Source organism: Octopus bimaculoides, chromosome 9, assembly GCF_001194135.2.
Source record: "Octopus bimaculoides isolate UCB-OBI-ISO-001 chromosome 9, ASM119413v2, whole genome shotgun sequence".
Classification (NCBI taxonomy): Eukaryota; Metazoa; Mollusca; class Cephalopoda; order Octopoda; family Octopodidae; genus Octopus; species Octopus bimaculoides.
The window spans coordinates 4,920,853-4,937,541 of NC_068989.1; the positions used below are offsets into that span (position 1 = coordinate 4,920,853).

The window sequence follows — 16,689 nt, forward strand, 5'->3', positions numbered from 1 at the left end:
TATATATATATATATATATATATATACACACACACACACATATATACATACATACATATATATATATATATATATGCATCTATACAAATATATACATATATTTGTACACACACACATATATAGGTATATACACTCATACATATGTGTGTGAGTTGATTACCATGCCAGTTTTCCTCAAAGGATGTGGATGTGTGCAGTTCATAAACAAAGTTACTCTGTATAAGTTGTGCTAGTTGGAGCAGTCCTCCTATCTTGTCAAACTGTATATTTATAATATCCTCCATTACACCCTTTAGCACATTGCCATGACCACCCCCAACACTACCATCACTGTTGTACTGGATTATATTTAGTATTGTTTGTGTCTTCAACCTCTTCATTGTGCTTCTCTTATATTTCTATTTTTGGGTCTCTATATTTGGAAAAATGTTTCTTCAGGTTCTTCCAAGAAGATATTTCTAACATCTTTTCTTTATATTGTGATCTTCAAATATCAATAAACATGAATACTTGTATCATCGTAAGAGTTTTTGAGAATAGCAACAGGGCAGTGGGTGCTTAGCTCTCAATACTTAGTTGCATGTGTCTTACTATTCATGATCCTAGCACTATATGGCATGCTGTTTAGCCCCAGGTCAATGATGAATCAGCAGATTTATGATCAATGACATTCCAGTACATAACCATTCTATCTTATTCTCGGACATAGTCTATTTAGGACTACATCATCCAATGTGTATCTTATTCTCTGACATAGTCTATGTAGGACTACATCATCCTATGTGTACTTTTTCATTTAGGATGGTAGGATGTGATTTGAAAAAAATCTGGCTTCTTTTTCTAAGAGAGTGATTGACCATGTTGAAATTCCCTCATTGGCTGTTATTCTATGTAAAAACTATTGCTGCTACTGTTGTTGTTGTTGTTGTTGTTGCTGCTTAGCTCTACCTTCAGATCAGTCCTGATTGGGTAGGCCTGTAATCAAAGGAAATTCCAGTCATCACAGCATCATTGTCATCATCATCTTAATATGTCCATTCTTCCATACAAGCATTCGTTCAGTGGGTTTACAGAAGCAATGTGAAGTGTAAAGGAGAGAAAAGGTCTCTTACTTTAAGTTGGCAAATGACTCCTAAACAGAACTTCTCAGACACAGACTGGAATTTTTTGTGCAACCCTGAGACACTTTCTACTCTATTCACAGGCCAGTAGATAGAATTCCCAAGGACCCCTTAATCGCACATATCTGTTTTTGCTTGGACAATAAGATGTGATCTGAAGCAATGATGTGTTGATGTGCATTGAGTGTTGGCAGTAGAATTTATTTGTGGTAAAGAGAGAAAGAGTAAGTGGCAACAGAGCCTAATTGACGTAGGTGTAGTTTAACCCTAGGTCAGCCCTAACTCAGAAGACTCATATTCAAAATGAATTACAGTCATGACCATCCTGATGTTTCTGTTACAGACATTATCTCAGACTACGTTATCCAATGTTTCTTTCCTTGTTTTTTTTTTTTTTTAATGGAAGCACATGTTTTAAGGGGTATTGAGTTACTATTTCTAACAGGTCAAGAGACCACATAAAGGCTACTTTGTTATTTCTATCTCAACAATAAAGAATGAGTCTACTTTGAAAATGGTAATGTTCATGTATGACAGTGTGACATAGGATTGAGACAAATGATATATACTGAACTATAAAACATGTCCAGTCTGTGCCAATATAGATGGATGACGATGACGCCAACGATGGTGGTGGTGGTGGTGGTGGTGGTGGTGATGGTGATGATGATGCTGCTATCACCAACATTGATGGCAGTGGTGACAAAGACAGTGTATATTGTGTGTGCTTACACTATTTGATTTCTGAGAGAATGGTTTTTATTGGGAAACATTAATATTTATGATTATATGCATGTGTGTGTACACACACAAAGAGATTGTGTGTGTGTGTACACATACATACAAATATACAATTGTGTATGTGTATATATATATATATATATATATATAATCATTTAACATCCCTCTTCCCTGCTGGCATGGGTTAAATGGTTTGACAGGATCCAATGAGTCAGAGTATGGCATCATGCTCCAAATGTCTGCTTTGGCATGGTTTCTATGGTTGGATGCCCTTCTTAACATCAACCAGTTTACAGATTGTATTGTGTGCTTTTCTCATGACACTAGGATGAAGGACATCACTAAGTAACTAGAATGACAAAGAAAAGAACTCATCTCACCTGAGTGAGGATATATAGGTGACTTCAAGCCAGGTGTTGAGAGGTTTAAATATGATAGAAGGACAGACAGTGAGATCTTGCTGTATGGAAGAGATACATGACTGTCTCACATTATATCGGAGTGAGTGGGAATAGCTGGAAGGGAGATAGAGATGTTGGTGAATCGGTGATGGAGCATAGTGCCAAGGTACAAAATGGTGAGTGTAAAAGAGAATATGGACAGCGGGTGGCAAGGGAGGAGAGTGGTAGGTAATGTAGTGAATAATGTACAAGGGTGGAAGTGTTGTCAGTGGAAAATATCAATCAGTAATGGAGGAAGAAGATAAGAGATGGGCCAAGTGGATGGAGAGCAGCAGTATAACGGAGCTGTTAAGAGATCAGAAAATATTTATATAAATGTGTGTGTATATATACATATATATTCTTATATATACATATGTATATATATACACACAAATACAACATACATATACATATATACACATATGTGCATATGTTTGTATACACACACATACACAGATGATCATAAATATTCATTTTTGCCAATAAAAAAAACATTGTCACTCCGAAATCAAATAATGCAAGCACACTGTCTATAGTCTTTGTCCTCACTTCTATCAATGTTGGTGGTTCCACCATCATCATCATCATTATTATTCTTAGAATCATCTCTCCATATTGGCACCGACTAGACATATGTATGCTACCATGTAACATAACAACACAACATAAATTGTGTGTGTCTTAGTTGTTTAGTGCCAACCTTATAGATACAAATAAAATACTTGATACATCAGGAAGTAGACTGATAGATTTTTTTATTAACTGACCTTTACAGAATTACTTTTGTTTTAGTTCAAAGTGAATCATGACACAAACAGCCATTGTTGATGAAAAGAATATTTATTCAGTAACTTTGGGAGGTGGAAGGGAAACATGATAATAGCGGAGTGATATTAAGTTCACAGTGTGTTTATAATTTGGTGTTATGGCCTTGAACACACACACCCAACACACACACACACACACACACAGTCAAACTCATGTTCACACGCACATATAGAGAAATCTCACCACTGTCATCAGTGTACATGCTCTGTCTCTGGATTTTGAACATGATATCAAGAAAACCTATTTATGAATCTGATCCATACACACACACATCATCATCATCATCATCATCGTTTAACATCCGCTTTCCATGCTAGCATGGGTTGGACGATTTGACTGAGGACTGGTGAACCAGATGGCTACACCAGGCTCCAATCTGATCTGGCAGAGTGGAGCCTGGTGTAGCCATCTGGTTCAGTTTCGTGTATACATGTGTGTGTGTGTGTGTGTATGTATTTATTCACATGTGTATATTTATATAATGTATATTTTCATTTAACGGCTGTTTTCCATGCTGGTATGGATCTCCGACATCACCATTTTTGAGATCAAAACTGGTTAGAAGCAAAGCGATGCCCTTGATGAAAGAACTTCATTTTACTCCTGTTTACTCATTTGAAAATGAGTATCATCTGCCCACTGGTGCAATTTTCTCTCATCTGGCTGTTCATGATGTTTCAGTGGGTCAAGGTTGGAGGGGTGTGTCATGACTTCATGGTTATCTAAAGCAATTAGCAAAGGCATGGTACATTCTAAATCATATTCAATTGTGATGATGGCTACACACACACACACACACACACACACACACACACACTACTGAACACTGATGAGGTGTTTTAACAAGATTATATGATGTTTCACAATAATTATGCAATCCTGCCTGTAAATTATGAACCATGTGTATGTTTATAAAGCATAGTATACCAGACCTGTTTTCTGTATTTTTATTAATCCATATTTATTTTCGTAAGGAAATACACGAAGCCACTGGTTGCCTTACAATGAACTCCATCGAGGGGAATTTGCCCGCCGACTGAAGAACTTACGAACCCAGCAGGTAAATTTGTTTAATAATTCTAAAGCAACAACTTCTTTATTAAACAACACTTCATCAATTCTTATTATCATTATTATCATAAGTCAAACTGTAGGACTGATTCAATTAACTGTGGCCAACATCCAAACTTTGTGATTGAGTGCCAATATTAGAAAATGTTTTTTGTTAGTGGTGGAGGAGGAATGACAAATATGACAGAGCAGTAGGCAAAATGCCTTTACATTTCTGAGTTCAAATATCACCAAAGTCTGTTGTGCCTTTCATTCTTTTGGGGTGATAAAACAAGTACAGGTTAAGTACAGCTACAACATTGATTTTCTGAAACCTTTGGTTCCAAAGCCTTTCTGGATTACTGATTTTTCCAAACCAGCTATGGTCACCTTGGTCAACACATTCTAAATTCAACAAGTATTAAATTTTGAATGATTAAATGAAATACAGGTACTTGCACATCATTAGTGTAAATTGGTGCAAGTTATAAGAGGTTCCAAATTATCAGTGTCCAGATAGTCAGTGTTGTACTTGGATTGGTCAAATTGACAATATGCATTCCTTAAAATTTGTCACCTTCTATATTAAATTATTATTACCAAAAATTTAAACCATTATTATTATTGATTGTCCATCGTTTTTTTTTTTTATTTTGTGTGTTTTCAAAGTTTCTTTCAGTTTTTCTTTTCTTCTTTGCCTACAGAACTCCCGTGGAGATATTAATGTTGAAGTGAAGTTGGCTCTTATTTTTGACTCATCAGTTGTAAGTATGATCCAGAAAGCGCCAAATTTGATGATATATCAGATGATCTCCTCCCCACCCAAGAAAAAAATGGTTCAAGAATTCACTTTGGGTCCTTTAGCATTTAAACCAGCCATATCTGGCTCAAATATTCAACGTGTTTTACACTCAGACCAGTCAGATCCAGTGTCTCACACCTACCCTACCATGTTGTTCTAGGAACCGTAATCACATTGTCAAAATTTTGTAGTTACAACACAATGCATGATTAATTCAAAGCAATGTGAATGAATAAGCAGAATATTTGACAGAATAAACCCTTCTCTCTGTTAACAGAGAGAATTTAAGAATTGGAATCTTATGTAGATTCCCAAGGACTGTATGGACCCCAGTTAATAACCACTGCCAAAGGCACTTCATGGAGATGAGGTCTTTCTTCAGTGCTACCTATCCTCCCCACCACAACCATGTGGTCTATGACACTTATATTCTTATATGTATTTTATCTATTTTTCAGTACAAGCCCCTTAACCTTACCAGACCTGATATGCTGCGCTATGCCCTAGGAACAACTAATATCCTTGATGCAGTAAGTGTATCTATTTTGATGTTTCATTTGATGCTCTTCTCCATATTGCACTTCTTTGCTTGCTTCTAACTTGTCTAAGTTTCTGACATTATTAATAATTATGGAAAATGTTAAATGTTATTAAGTTTGTGAGACAAGTTATTTTAGCAATTTAAATTTACTAAAACATGTTTTGTTTTTTTTTAACTTTTTGTCTTTTGTAGTATACTTACTATGTACTGAAGCTCTTCATTCTCTGTGGAACATAAGCCATTGAGGACTTTTCTCTGCTGTTCTCGATTCTAGGCTGTCTTTTCTGTTTCTTATCCCTGGTCTTGTTGGTCCTACACAAACCCATTTTAACTCTGGGAAGAGATGGTGCATATTAGATTAATCTGACCTCTGTCCTTTGACCTGTCCAGCATGGGAAGCCTTACCAAGCGCTTACACTCCAGTATAACTTTTAGGATCATTGAGGCACACAAGCCACCACACTGCAACAAAGATATGAACTTGTGGTGGTCTTTGTAGTCTATTTTAATTGATTTAATCTCTAATTGCCTTCAGTCGCACCTCCACTGCATGCTCATACACACATGTATGCATATATACATATAAATATACAAATATATTTGTATGTATGATTGTATAACATGTGATCTATTGTTTAAGTATCTAATGACAAACAAGTGTAGAGTGGTCAGGGACTATTTGAACCAGATGTTGTATATCAGAGGGTCTTCTCCTCAATTTTTCCAGTAAAGATATTACTAATTAGTCAAGAGAGGTTTGTTTTCGAAGCTTTCCCATCTCCACTTTCAGACAAAAGCTCCACTGATGGAGCTTTCGTCTCTGACAAAGACAATACATAGACGGCAGTTCTAAGAAAGACAGAATACGAAAGATGGACAAGAAATGGAAAGGCTAAAAATAGGGAGAAGAAAAGATTGGTTTAGGAGAGGTGATGAGGACATGTTAAGGTGTTGTGTTCCCTATGATCTAAGCTGTGGATTTCTATCTTAGATAGGGGCTTGCATGTTTGTTGTTTGCTTGTGTATGTGTTATAATGTTTGTTTCTTTCTTACAGTATTACAAAGAAGTGTCTGTACGGTTATCTTTGGTGTACATGGAACTGTGGAACAGTGAGAACCAGATTGAGGTTAGTTCTAATGTCAGGGAAACTTTGACGAACCTCCTGGAATTCAAAAGGAATAACATGCCACAGGTTCTCAACAACACCCTGGTACATCTCGTCACGTAAGTCTGCTCGGCTACCTCCTCCTCCTCCTCCTCCCTTCCCCTCTCTTTCTGTATCTAGTTATCTACCTGTCTCCATCCCTCTCTCTCTAATTATCCAACATTATGTAGTATATTGTTTTGTAGTTGATTATGGAGCTCTGTTGGTATTAAAATGTCCCTGATAGTATCTATGTGTGTATAAAAAAGAAAAAAAGACAACTTTTTTTACTCTTCTTGTTTTATGCAGGAGTCAGGAACTGGACCACAAGGTATCTGGGATGTCCATTCCAGACTCTCTCTGCACAGATAGAGCAGTTGGTGTCTCCAGGGTATGTATGACCTTTGTACTGCATAGAGAAAGCTTTCATACTGTCTCAATTTTCTTCATTGTTTCTATCCGCTATCAGGAATGGAGGATTATTTTTTTAAATAGTTATTTAACCAGAAGGAATCCTTGATGAAGGTGTTACACAGTTGGGGTTTTAAATTTCAGCAATCATCATATACAGGTCTAAATAACTCCAATTCTTATTCCTATCAATATCGTCATTAAAAACAATTATTATTATATTTACGAGGCAGAAAGGTGGTGAGCTGGCAGAGTCGTTAGCACATTGGACGAAATGCTTAGCAGCATTTCTCTTGGTTCTTTATATTCTGAGTTCAAATCCTGCCAAGGTCGGCTTTGCCTTTCATTCATTTGATGTCAATTGAATTCATGGTCTGATCAATAATTATCTGGACTGTTGCCATAGTAACGAAGCTAAAGCACGCAGAGTGAAGCTGCTTGGCACAGGTTGACCTTGAACTCTACTGTGCTTGCGCACTAAGTTTCAACGTTCTAGCTCACTTCACTACAGCAGTGCTTGGAAGGAAGGTGTGTAGCGTGCGGTTGTTGCATTGACCATGACAGAGAAAGTTGAGCAGGGAATCTGCATCAAATTCTGCCAAAAGCTTAGTGATATCTTCTCAGAGGCCTATGCCAAGTTTTCAAAAAGTTTTCATCATTCTTGACACAGTCAAAGAAATCTTGTGCAACTGCAACTTGAGTGTCTTTTTGGTCAGCTGAAAGCAGTTTTGGCACAAACTTGGCAGATCTTCAATGATAATGGACTGAACTGAACCATAACTAATCTGCACATCCTTTGATAACTCATGGATGGTGATTCAACGATTTTCTCTCACAGCTGCACACACATCTATGATGTGACTTATACACAAGTAAATATAGTAAATTATGATTTCCTGGGTATGTTAAATTTTTTTTTTATTTATTATACAGTTCAACTAGATTTTTTTTTCTTTTGAAATACAAAAAAAAAAATTGGTATCTTTCAGAGTGACCGCCCATTTGAACCTCAGCAAGCTGCTTCTGTTCTGGCTCACATGATTGGACACAACTTAGGCATAAAACATGATGAAGACAGTAAGGCTTATTTTCTTCTCAATCCCATTTCTAATATATTGATTATTTTTGTATGAAATACAACAGAACAAACTGATCTAACTCTAATCTTATCTGTGAAATTAACATGCTAAGACAATGACTGCTTAACATATCTGTGAGCTCAAGTGCTCTACTATTTCTACAGCCATTGATTATAAAATTCATATTGTACTATTGTTTTGTTTTTTTAATCTAAGCATCTTTTCTTAAGAGTCACAATTCAAGAGACCTGAGGCATAGCTCCATGGTTATAGAAGTTCAGAAATTGACTTCACAACTGTGTGGTTCTGTGTTAAATCCCAGTCCATGCCATCTTAGTCGTGTAATTCCTAATGCATGAAATGTAGTTGATAAATTGTGTGAAAGCTTAGCAGGTGGACTTAGAGCGTTGAGGGCTTAATGAATAAGGTGGCTGGCAGGTTGGAAGTTTGTGTCCCATCTGCACAATAGCATTGTCTCAGCTGCTGTAACACTTAAACTTACAACTAACTTAGTTCGTTTACCATCAAATAAATGCTGAGTTCAATTACCCTAAAAAACAAAAGAGCAATTGACATCCTGAGGAAGACAATGGCAAACCACATTTGTATGTGCTAGAAACACTTTATTGGTGTAGATGTTCCGAAGGACCACCAGAAGTCAGATTTGACTTCACTAAACCATTTATCCATCCACTTGTTCTGAGCTACAATTTGGTAAGCACCAGTGGTGTGAGAAGTAAGCTGCCTGAAAGTAAAAACCAACCCAGTTGATTTTGATTCCCAATAGAAACCAGTTCTCTTTACATCCATTAAAGCCTTTTCAGAAAGACATGAATATCACACAAACCCATGTTGCTTTTCTTTATTAATCTGTAGATTGATGTTTCAGTGTTTATTTTTATCAATTTTATCTAACACTTTACTAACACTTTAGGTTTTTTTCTTGTTTTTTTCCCCCACTTTTTCTCTTTATTCGGGGTTTGAAACAGATAAATGGAGAGAACTGTACCATGAAGGTAGTATGCCTTTAACATTCTGTGAGATAATTTTGTTGTCTTGTATTGATGTTGTTACTGTTACTCTTGTTGTTTAGCTCAGTCAAGCACTGAGTCCAATTTGACCAATAATTCTTTCCTCCAAACTCGAGGCCTTCCACCTCTGTTAGTAATCATAGATATATGGTTTGACAGAAACTGTAGATTAACTGACTTAATACTGCATGTTATTTAGTAACATCCCTTTATAATCAGTGTTCAAATTGAACAAGGGGTGATTTGTGCCTTTGATCCATCAGGGGGTCAATACAATAAGTTGCAGTGAAGTAGTGGGACAGATGAATTTGCCTACACCTATCTCGTTAAATAAGTGGACTTGCGCCTAACTCTGAAATAATTTTAGAAAATAACCTTCATTACTGATGTGTTTTCATTGTTATTGATCTGTTGAAATTGATACATAATGAAAGTTGTTCCAACTCTTTATATTTTGATTTCGAATCCACCCCTCCATGGTTGATATTACTTTTCATTCTCTTAGGATCTACAAAATATATATATTACTTGAGTAATATGTTTGGTTTAATTGATATGTCCCTGAACTCTGCAATATTTTTTGGTTTTGTGCTAAAGATAAGTAAATTTACTCTTCTCTAAAAATTCCTGACCTGATTCTTGTGTTGTGTGTCTGGAGCCTTCGTGTCTAATGAAGAAGTAATTATTATTATTATTATTATTATTATTATTATTATTATTATTATTATAGGATGATAGTGACACAAACTGTGTTGGATGAAATTCCTTGCACTATTTAAAGACATCCCTTTATATTATGAGTTCAAATCCCATCAAAGTTGGCTTTGCTTTTCACCCCTTCTGAGTTCACATGATAAGTACTGGTCAGTTCCATCAACTGTCCTTCTTTTAAGATTTCTGACCTTTTGCCTAGTTTAGAAATCATTATTATGTATTATGAGCTATTATTTACAGCTGGATTATAAGTCAAAATTCTTATTTACATATTTTTTGATACTTCTACATTTATGTTCGAAATGTAAGCAAACTTCCTCATTAAAGCCTCTAATTTAGAGAGATGAAATTTGGAGAGTTACTTTGCTGTAATGTCATCATGGCTGTCCAGGTTGCAGTAGATGCATGGTTCTGCAGGTGATTTTCTGGATGGGTCATTTTTTTTTTTTTTACATCCGAGGTTTTTTTAAACCCTGTGTATTTTATTATTTCCCAAGGCAATGGTAATCTCATTGCTTGGCTTAGTTTCCTTTCTTTCTCCTTATCTTTTCTCTCACGGCTTATTTCTACCTCATTTCCTTTCTCTTATCCTCTTCTCCTCTTTATCTCTCTTTCCTGGATTTCACTCACTGTCCTTCCCTCCCTTATCATTTTGTCATTCAAATAAATCTGAAATATGCACTAAATGATGATGATGATGATGATAGTAAAGTTTTCTTTTCATAGTTGTTGCTTTCGATGTTGTTGTTGTTGTTTATGATTTCCTTATTGCTGTTGTTGTCTGTACGCTTTTTATGAATTGTTTTGTTGAATGATACAAAATGAAAGAACCCTTTTTTCAGAACTTGAGATGTACCAGATGCATTGGGTCAGTGAATTTATGTGAGCAATGAGCAAATGAAACTCCTGAACTGATCCGATATGCTTACCAAGAAGTAAAAGATCATTTGTTAGATCTTGGGAAGGGACATTATTTCAAAAATCAACACACACACTGGATCTATTTCATTCCTTTTACTATTGTTACTCATTTCATTTACATTTAATTAGTTAACTAATCATTTGTTTGATTAATCCTTCAGTCAATCAATCAATCACCTAGATTTGCCAAACTTAAAGCAGGCCTGGAGTAGAGAGGGCAGGTCATTTATGAGGCTACCAATGGCAACAGAAGGACTTTAAGAAAACTAGCTGAGTGAAGGGTTTTATATATATGTATATATATATATATATATATAAATAAAGATGTTTTAATTAAAACTTTATTGCAAGTTTTATTCACTTGTAATTTACTCACCCCCCATTCAGCAGTATTCCATACCTCACGAGTGGGACATTCTCCACACCTTGAAAAACCGTAATGTAGAGGTTCCCCTGTAGGCTTGGTACATACATACCACTTGATATAAATGCTGTTTTTTTTTTAAAAAAAAGATAAACTTTCCATCAAACTGTAATGTAGTTCACTTCTCTATTTATATGTCTACTGCAATAAAACTAGATTATATGGCATTTAATTAAAGGGCTTTATCATATCTCACATCCTTAGTTCACTTGCATTATCTGTTTTTTAAACATTTTACTGATTTCACTTTCGCTTTTGTCTTTAGGTGGCTGTTCTTGTAAAGATCAGTTTGGATGTTTGATGTCCACAACAGTTCTGTAAGTATCAACTATTTCACAGAATTCTTCCACAACTTATTACAGCGTTAAATTTAAATGTATGGCAAATGTTGGTGTTAATAAGAAATTTCTGGCCTTGTGCATAAATTAGAAAACATTATTATTAACACCACCATCAGCAACAATGTGAAGGAAGAATGGCATAGTGGTTTGGGTGTTTCTCTAATGATTGTAAGACTGTGATTTCAATTCTTGGACTGGGTGGTTGGTGCATTGTGTTCTTGAGCAAAACCCTTCATTTTTTTTTGATCCAGTCCACTCAACTGTAAATGAGTCAACTCCACAATGGACCAGCATCCTGTGCTAAGATAATATTAAGATCTCAATCTCTTATACATCATGGGAACAGGGTAACTGGCCCTATGAGTTCAAGGACTGGAAATAGCACTTGGTTACTGACATCATTGACAACAGCAGCCTAGCACAGATTGTGTATATTCTAAAAGCTTCACAGTCCTGAATGCAAAAAACTCAAGTTGATAAAATTACTGTTAGTAATGATAAATGCAATGAATGAATGAAATGAAATGCAATGTTACATTATTCAGAACTCCTTCTTGAGATATTTTGTCGTTTTACTTTCAGACGCTCAACTGCTCTTCACTCTCGATTATTTTCTGACTGCAGTCGAAAAGATCTGGACACAGGGCTCAGCATGGGGATGGCATCTTGTATGATTCACCCACAAAAGGTATGACCATATACATACTCTTCATATATATACACATATGTATATATATATACAACATACATAAATATTTCATAAGCACAGTTTTTTTCACTGACTGAAATAACATGAAAATGGGGTTTATTTTTGTTAGGTACAATGGTTGCAGTTTATAGTTTATAAGTCTATGATCAAAAATGTTCCAGTTGTGACCACCCCATCTTTTATGAGCCCTAATATATTACAGAAAACATTATTTAATGTGTTCTTTTCTTCTTTTCCTTTTCTTTTTGTTGTTGTTGTAAGCTAGTAGGTTTGATTTAAGGAAGACTTGGTTACTATTTTTAGCAAGACAACCAATGATCCATTTTGTCTTAGAAGCACGATAGTTTTAATGATGAAGTAGGAGCCTGCTCAACTAGTTATATAGTCATCATATAGAGTAAAGATTTCTATAATATATTCTATAATATCATAGATACAGACATGGCTGTGTGGTTTAGAAATTCACTTTGAAACTGTGCTTACTTTCAAGTTCAATCACTCTTTATATAGCCCCCAGGCCAACCAGTACCTTGTTGAGTGGATTTTGTAGATGGAAACTGTATGGAAGCTTTTTTACGTGTGTGAGTGCAAGCATTGACATTCTACAGCATTGCTTCTCACCAGCTGAGCAAAACAGTGATATGATGTTAAACAATTGTTGTTTGCATTACAAGTTACTGTGTTCCTACAAAGGCTTGTGGAAAAGAATTAAAAAATCCATCTCTTCTTTGAAAATCTAATGAGGGTTCACAATAAGAAGAGTATCCAAACTCAAAATCCTTCCTCAGATAATCCCCCATTCAAAACTCTGGCCAGCTTTGGAAAAGGGGGACATTAAATACACTAATAAATTATGTCCACTGGCTACTGAAATACTCATGATTCTCATGAGAGACAGGTGGAAGTGAATAGAACACAGCAAGGTTTCTTTAAGAGATGAAGCTGATCAGAGCAATGAATTATCACCGACACGGACATCTGATATGCAACAGGTATGTGGCTTAACTCCATTAAGCTGTTCTCTTCATTTTCCCTGACATTGTAAATGTATAATTTTAAGTTTATAATTCCCTCACAGTGGTTTTAAGGGGAAGTAATTCTCCAAGGGAGTTTACTCTTGTTAAACGTTTTAATTTTTTTTTTTTTTCATCTATAGTTTGTTTATTAAAAATAAATTTCTTAAGTCCCGTTGGGGTATATCTAGATTGTATATAGAGTAAAGAGTGTCTTAACTATTGTTCTGGAGGGTAGGAGTGTCTGCAAAAGTCATGAGGCCTGTCCCCTCTTTTAGACTAAACTATTACACACACTGTACACAACATATTCAAATATATCACATTATATCCTATGTAAGTATGTAACTTGTATTTCATATTTGCGATTAGCTAATCACTATGTAAAAGGAATAGTCAAATATATGTACATTATGGCATCATATAAATTACTAAAATAGTAAATAGTCAACTAATATCTCCATTGCTGGCATTGATATCTTAGATTGATTGCTTATTTTTTTTCTTTTCTGTTTCTCTTGCAGAGTATATTTGTGGAGACTTGTGGAAATAATCGAGTAGAACGAGGTGAAGAATGTGACTGTGGTACTCCAGAGGTACGGCTAATGTTTTCTATCTATGTTTCTATATACGTATTATTAGTTTGTAGCAACCAGGAAATGTGGGTATATTTTCTATTTGCAACTTATAATTGACCGAATCCACCCTTTGGCACAAGACAATTGGCTACATTCATCTCTTCCCCTTAATAAATACAAACAGCCCCTTTAAATTTATTTAAAAAAATGAATGGACCTGTTATTTAAATGAAACATAGCTATTTCGATAGCCATGACCACTGTTAGCTTTTTGCTTTTTCTTTAGGCATGACTATGTGGTTAAGAAGTTCACTTTCCAACTGTGTGGGTTTGGGGTTCAGTCCCACTGCATGGCACTTTAGGCAAGTGTCTTTTACTGTATTTTGTGAGGGAATTTCATGGACAGAAACTGTGTGGAAGCTTGTATGTGTCAAACTGTCTTTGAGTTTGTCCCTCACCACCACCACTTGACAGCTGGTGTTGGTTTGTTTGCAGCCCCATAACTGAGCAGTTCAGCAAAAGAATCTGATAGAATACATACCAGCCCTTAGAAATAAATACTTGGATCAATTTGTCTGACTAAACCCTTCAAGGCAGTTCTCCAGAATGGCTTCAGTCCAAAGACTAAAACAAGTAGATGGTCAACTTTGCTTTTCATCCCTCCAGGGTTGATAAAAGAAAGCACCAATCAAGTACCGGAGTTGATGCTATCAACCAACTTCTCCCCCCTCTTGAAATTGCTGGCCTTGTGCCCAAATTAGAAACATTATTATTAACGCCACCATCAACAGCAATGTGAAGGTAGTGTTTCACTAACGATCGTAAGACTGTTTACCATTCATGCTATTTTGATCAAGTAAGCTTTTGATTAAAGCCCTTCCAATAATGGTAATCCCATCTTTTTTTTATCTCAAAGATTACATTGTTTTCATCTGTCTTTACGTTCTGAGTTCAAATTCCACTGAGGTCGACTTTGCCTTTCATCCTATCGGGGTCAATAAATTAAGTACCAGTTGCATACTGGGGTCAATCTAATCGACTGCCCCCCCCCTCTCCAAAAATTTTGGGCCTTATGCCTAGAGTAGAAAAAGATTACATTGTTTGATGTATCCCTTTTTTTTATGGAAAGTGAGTAGGAGTGATGTGAGGGATAGATTGAATGAGTATCGAAGTTCATTCATTTGATGGCTCATTATACTTTATGAGTGCATGAATGTATGCTGTCTTAGACATTTGTGTGTCTGTTGGCATACTACCACACTTCTATTTTATATTGGTAAGGGAGACTAGAAATGCATATCACAATGTTATCCCTATGAAGTTATGGTTAGGGTGACGTTGGCATCAGGGATGTCTAGGAGTATAAAAGGTAAGTGATAATATTTAACCCCTGGCTGCTTCTACTGAATTCACCCAGCAATATTTTCTGCTATTTCAGGAATGTGCACTCACTGACCCATGCTGTGATCCATCGACCTGTTTGCTGCATACATGGGCATCATGCAACAGTGGAGAATGCTGCTCAAACTGCACTGTAAGTGTCTTCAAGTGATTCACAATGCAAAATAAGATATGAAGATGCAAAACTTCTTCAGCTGTTTCTTAGAATAAGAAGTTGTCTCTTTGACTGTTTCAATATTCACATCACCCCACTATTGTTCTTCTATCTTTTCTTCCTCTCCGCTCATTCACCTTCCATTGGGACAGAATCAATAGAGCAAGTATTTTGTCCCTTTACATTTTCAGTTCAAATCAGACTTAAGCCAGTTTTACTTTTTGATCTTCCTGAGGTGATAAAATAATTACCAGTCAAATACTAGAATCAATTTATTTCATTCCATCCTCCCATAAATCCTGTGCTGTGGTGGCCATGTTAGAAATAATAATAATAATTATTATTATTATTGCCCTTGCACAGCTCCTAATGCTGGAGATGTACTACAGTGTCAGCTGTTCACTACCAGTGAACTAAGGTAACACCTCTTATTTTTCGAGCACCATCCATAATATTCGAGCGGTTCCAAGCAGTGCTGTTTTCTGCAAGTGCTATTTGTTCCATTATTATTATTATTATTAATCTATTTATTAAAGCCATTACATGCTCTTTTAGTTAGCAAGGTTGTATGTTGTCTTGAGCTTTGATGACAATGTGTTTCTTCAAATCTCAAGAATCTTTTTCTAGGTTTGCAGTTTTTGCAGAACACAAGATAGCACTTTTCTACAGGTTGACACTGCATGTTTCAGTTCCAATATCCTTCAACCACTTAGGGAGCAGTTTGAGTGCTGTGCCAAGTGCACCAATTACCACAAGAACATTTGTTGTCTTAGTCTTCCACAATCTTTTCATCTCTGGTTAGATCCTGATAATTCTCAATTTAGGCACAGGAGTGGCTGTGTGGTAAAGTAGCTTGCTTACCAACCACATGGTTCCGGGTTCAGTCCCACTGCATGGCACCTTGGGCAAGTGTCTTCTACTATAGCCTCAGACTGACCAAAGCCTTGTGAGTGGATTTGTAGACAGAAACTGAAAGAAGCCTGTCGTATGTGTGTGTGTGTCTATGTTTGCAACCCCCAAACATTGCTTGACAACTAATGCTAGTGTGTTTATATCCCCGTAACTTAGCTGTTCTCTATAGAGAAATCCCATAAAATTCTGTAATAGTTCATCATCACAGCCTCAGTTCATAACTTTTTTCTATCACACACTCAACTAACATCCAACTCTACTCATTTATGACACAGTTATATTCTCTTTGTGCTACTTTAATGTATTCACTGAAAAGATGGTCAATACTTC

At 36.0% G+C, this 16,689-nt stretch overlaps 1 protein-coding gene across 2 annotated transcripts in view; it reads left to right on the plus strand.

Annotated features, from left to right (window-relative positions):
• Positions 1-16,689, plus strand: part of LOC106880640 (disintegrin and metalloproteinase domain-containing protein unc-71) — a 274,677-nt gene that overhangs the window by 243,867 nt on the left and 14,121 nt on the right. The window contains exons 8-18 of one of the 2 annotated variants that reach the window (XM_014930680.2): positions 4,108-4,193; positions 4,888-4,947; positions 5,444-5,515; positions 6,582-6,751; positions 6,981-7,062; positions 8,072-8,159; positions 9,151-9,177; positions 11,517-11,568; positions 12,175-12,280; positions 13,839-13,910; positions 15,331-15,426. In XM_014930680.2, the coding sequence (XP_014786166.1) occupies positions 4,108-4,193; positions 4,888-4,947; positions 5,444-5,515; positions 6,582-6,751; positions 6,981-7,062; positions 8,072-8,159; positions 9,151-9,177; positions 11,517-11,568; positions 12,175-12,280; positions 13,839-13,910; positions 15,331-15,426 (911 nt within the window). The remainder of the gene's footprint in view (positions 1-4,107; positions 4,194-4,887; positions 4,948-5,443; positions 5,516-6,581; positions 6,752-6,980; positions 7,063-8,071; positions 8,160-9,150; positions 9,178-11,516; positions 11,569-12,174; positions 12,281-13,838; positions 13,911-15,330; positions 15,427-16,689) is intronic. The other variant, XM_014930681.2, reaches the window with a different exon arrangement.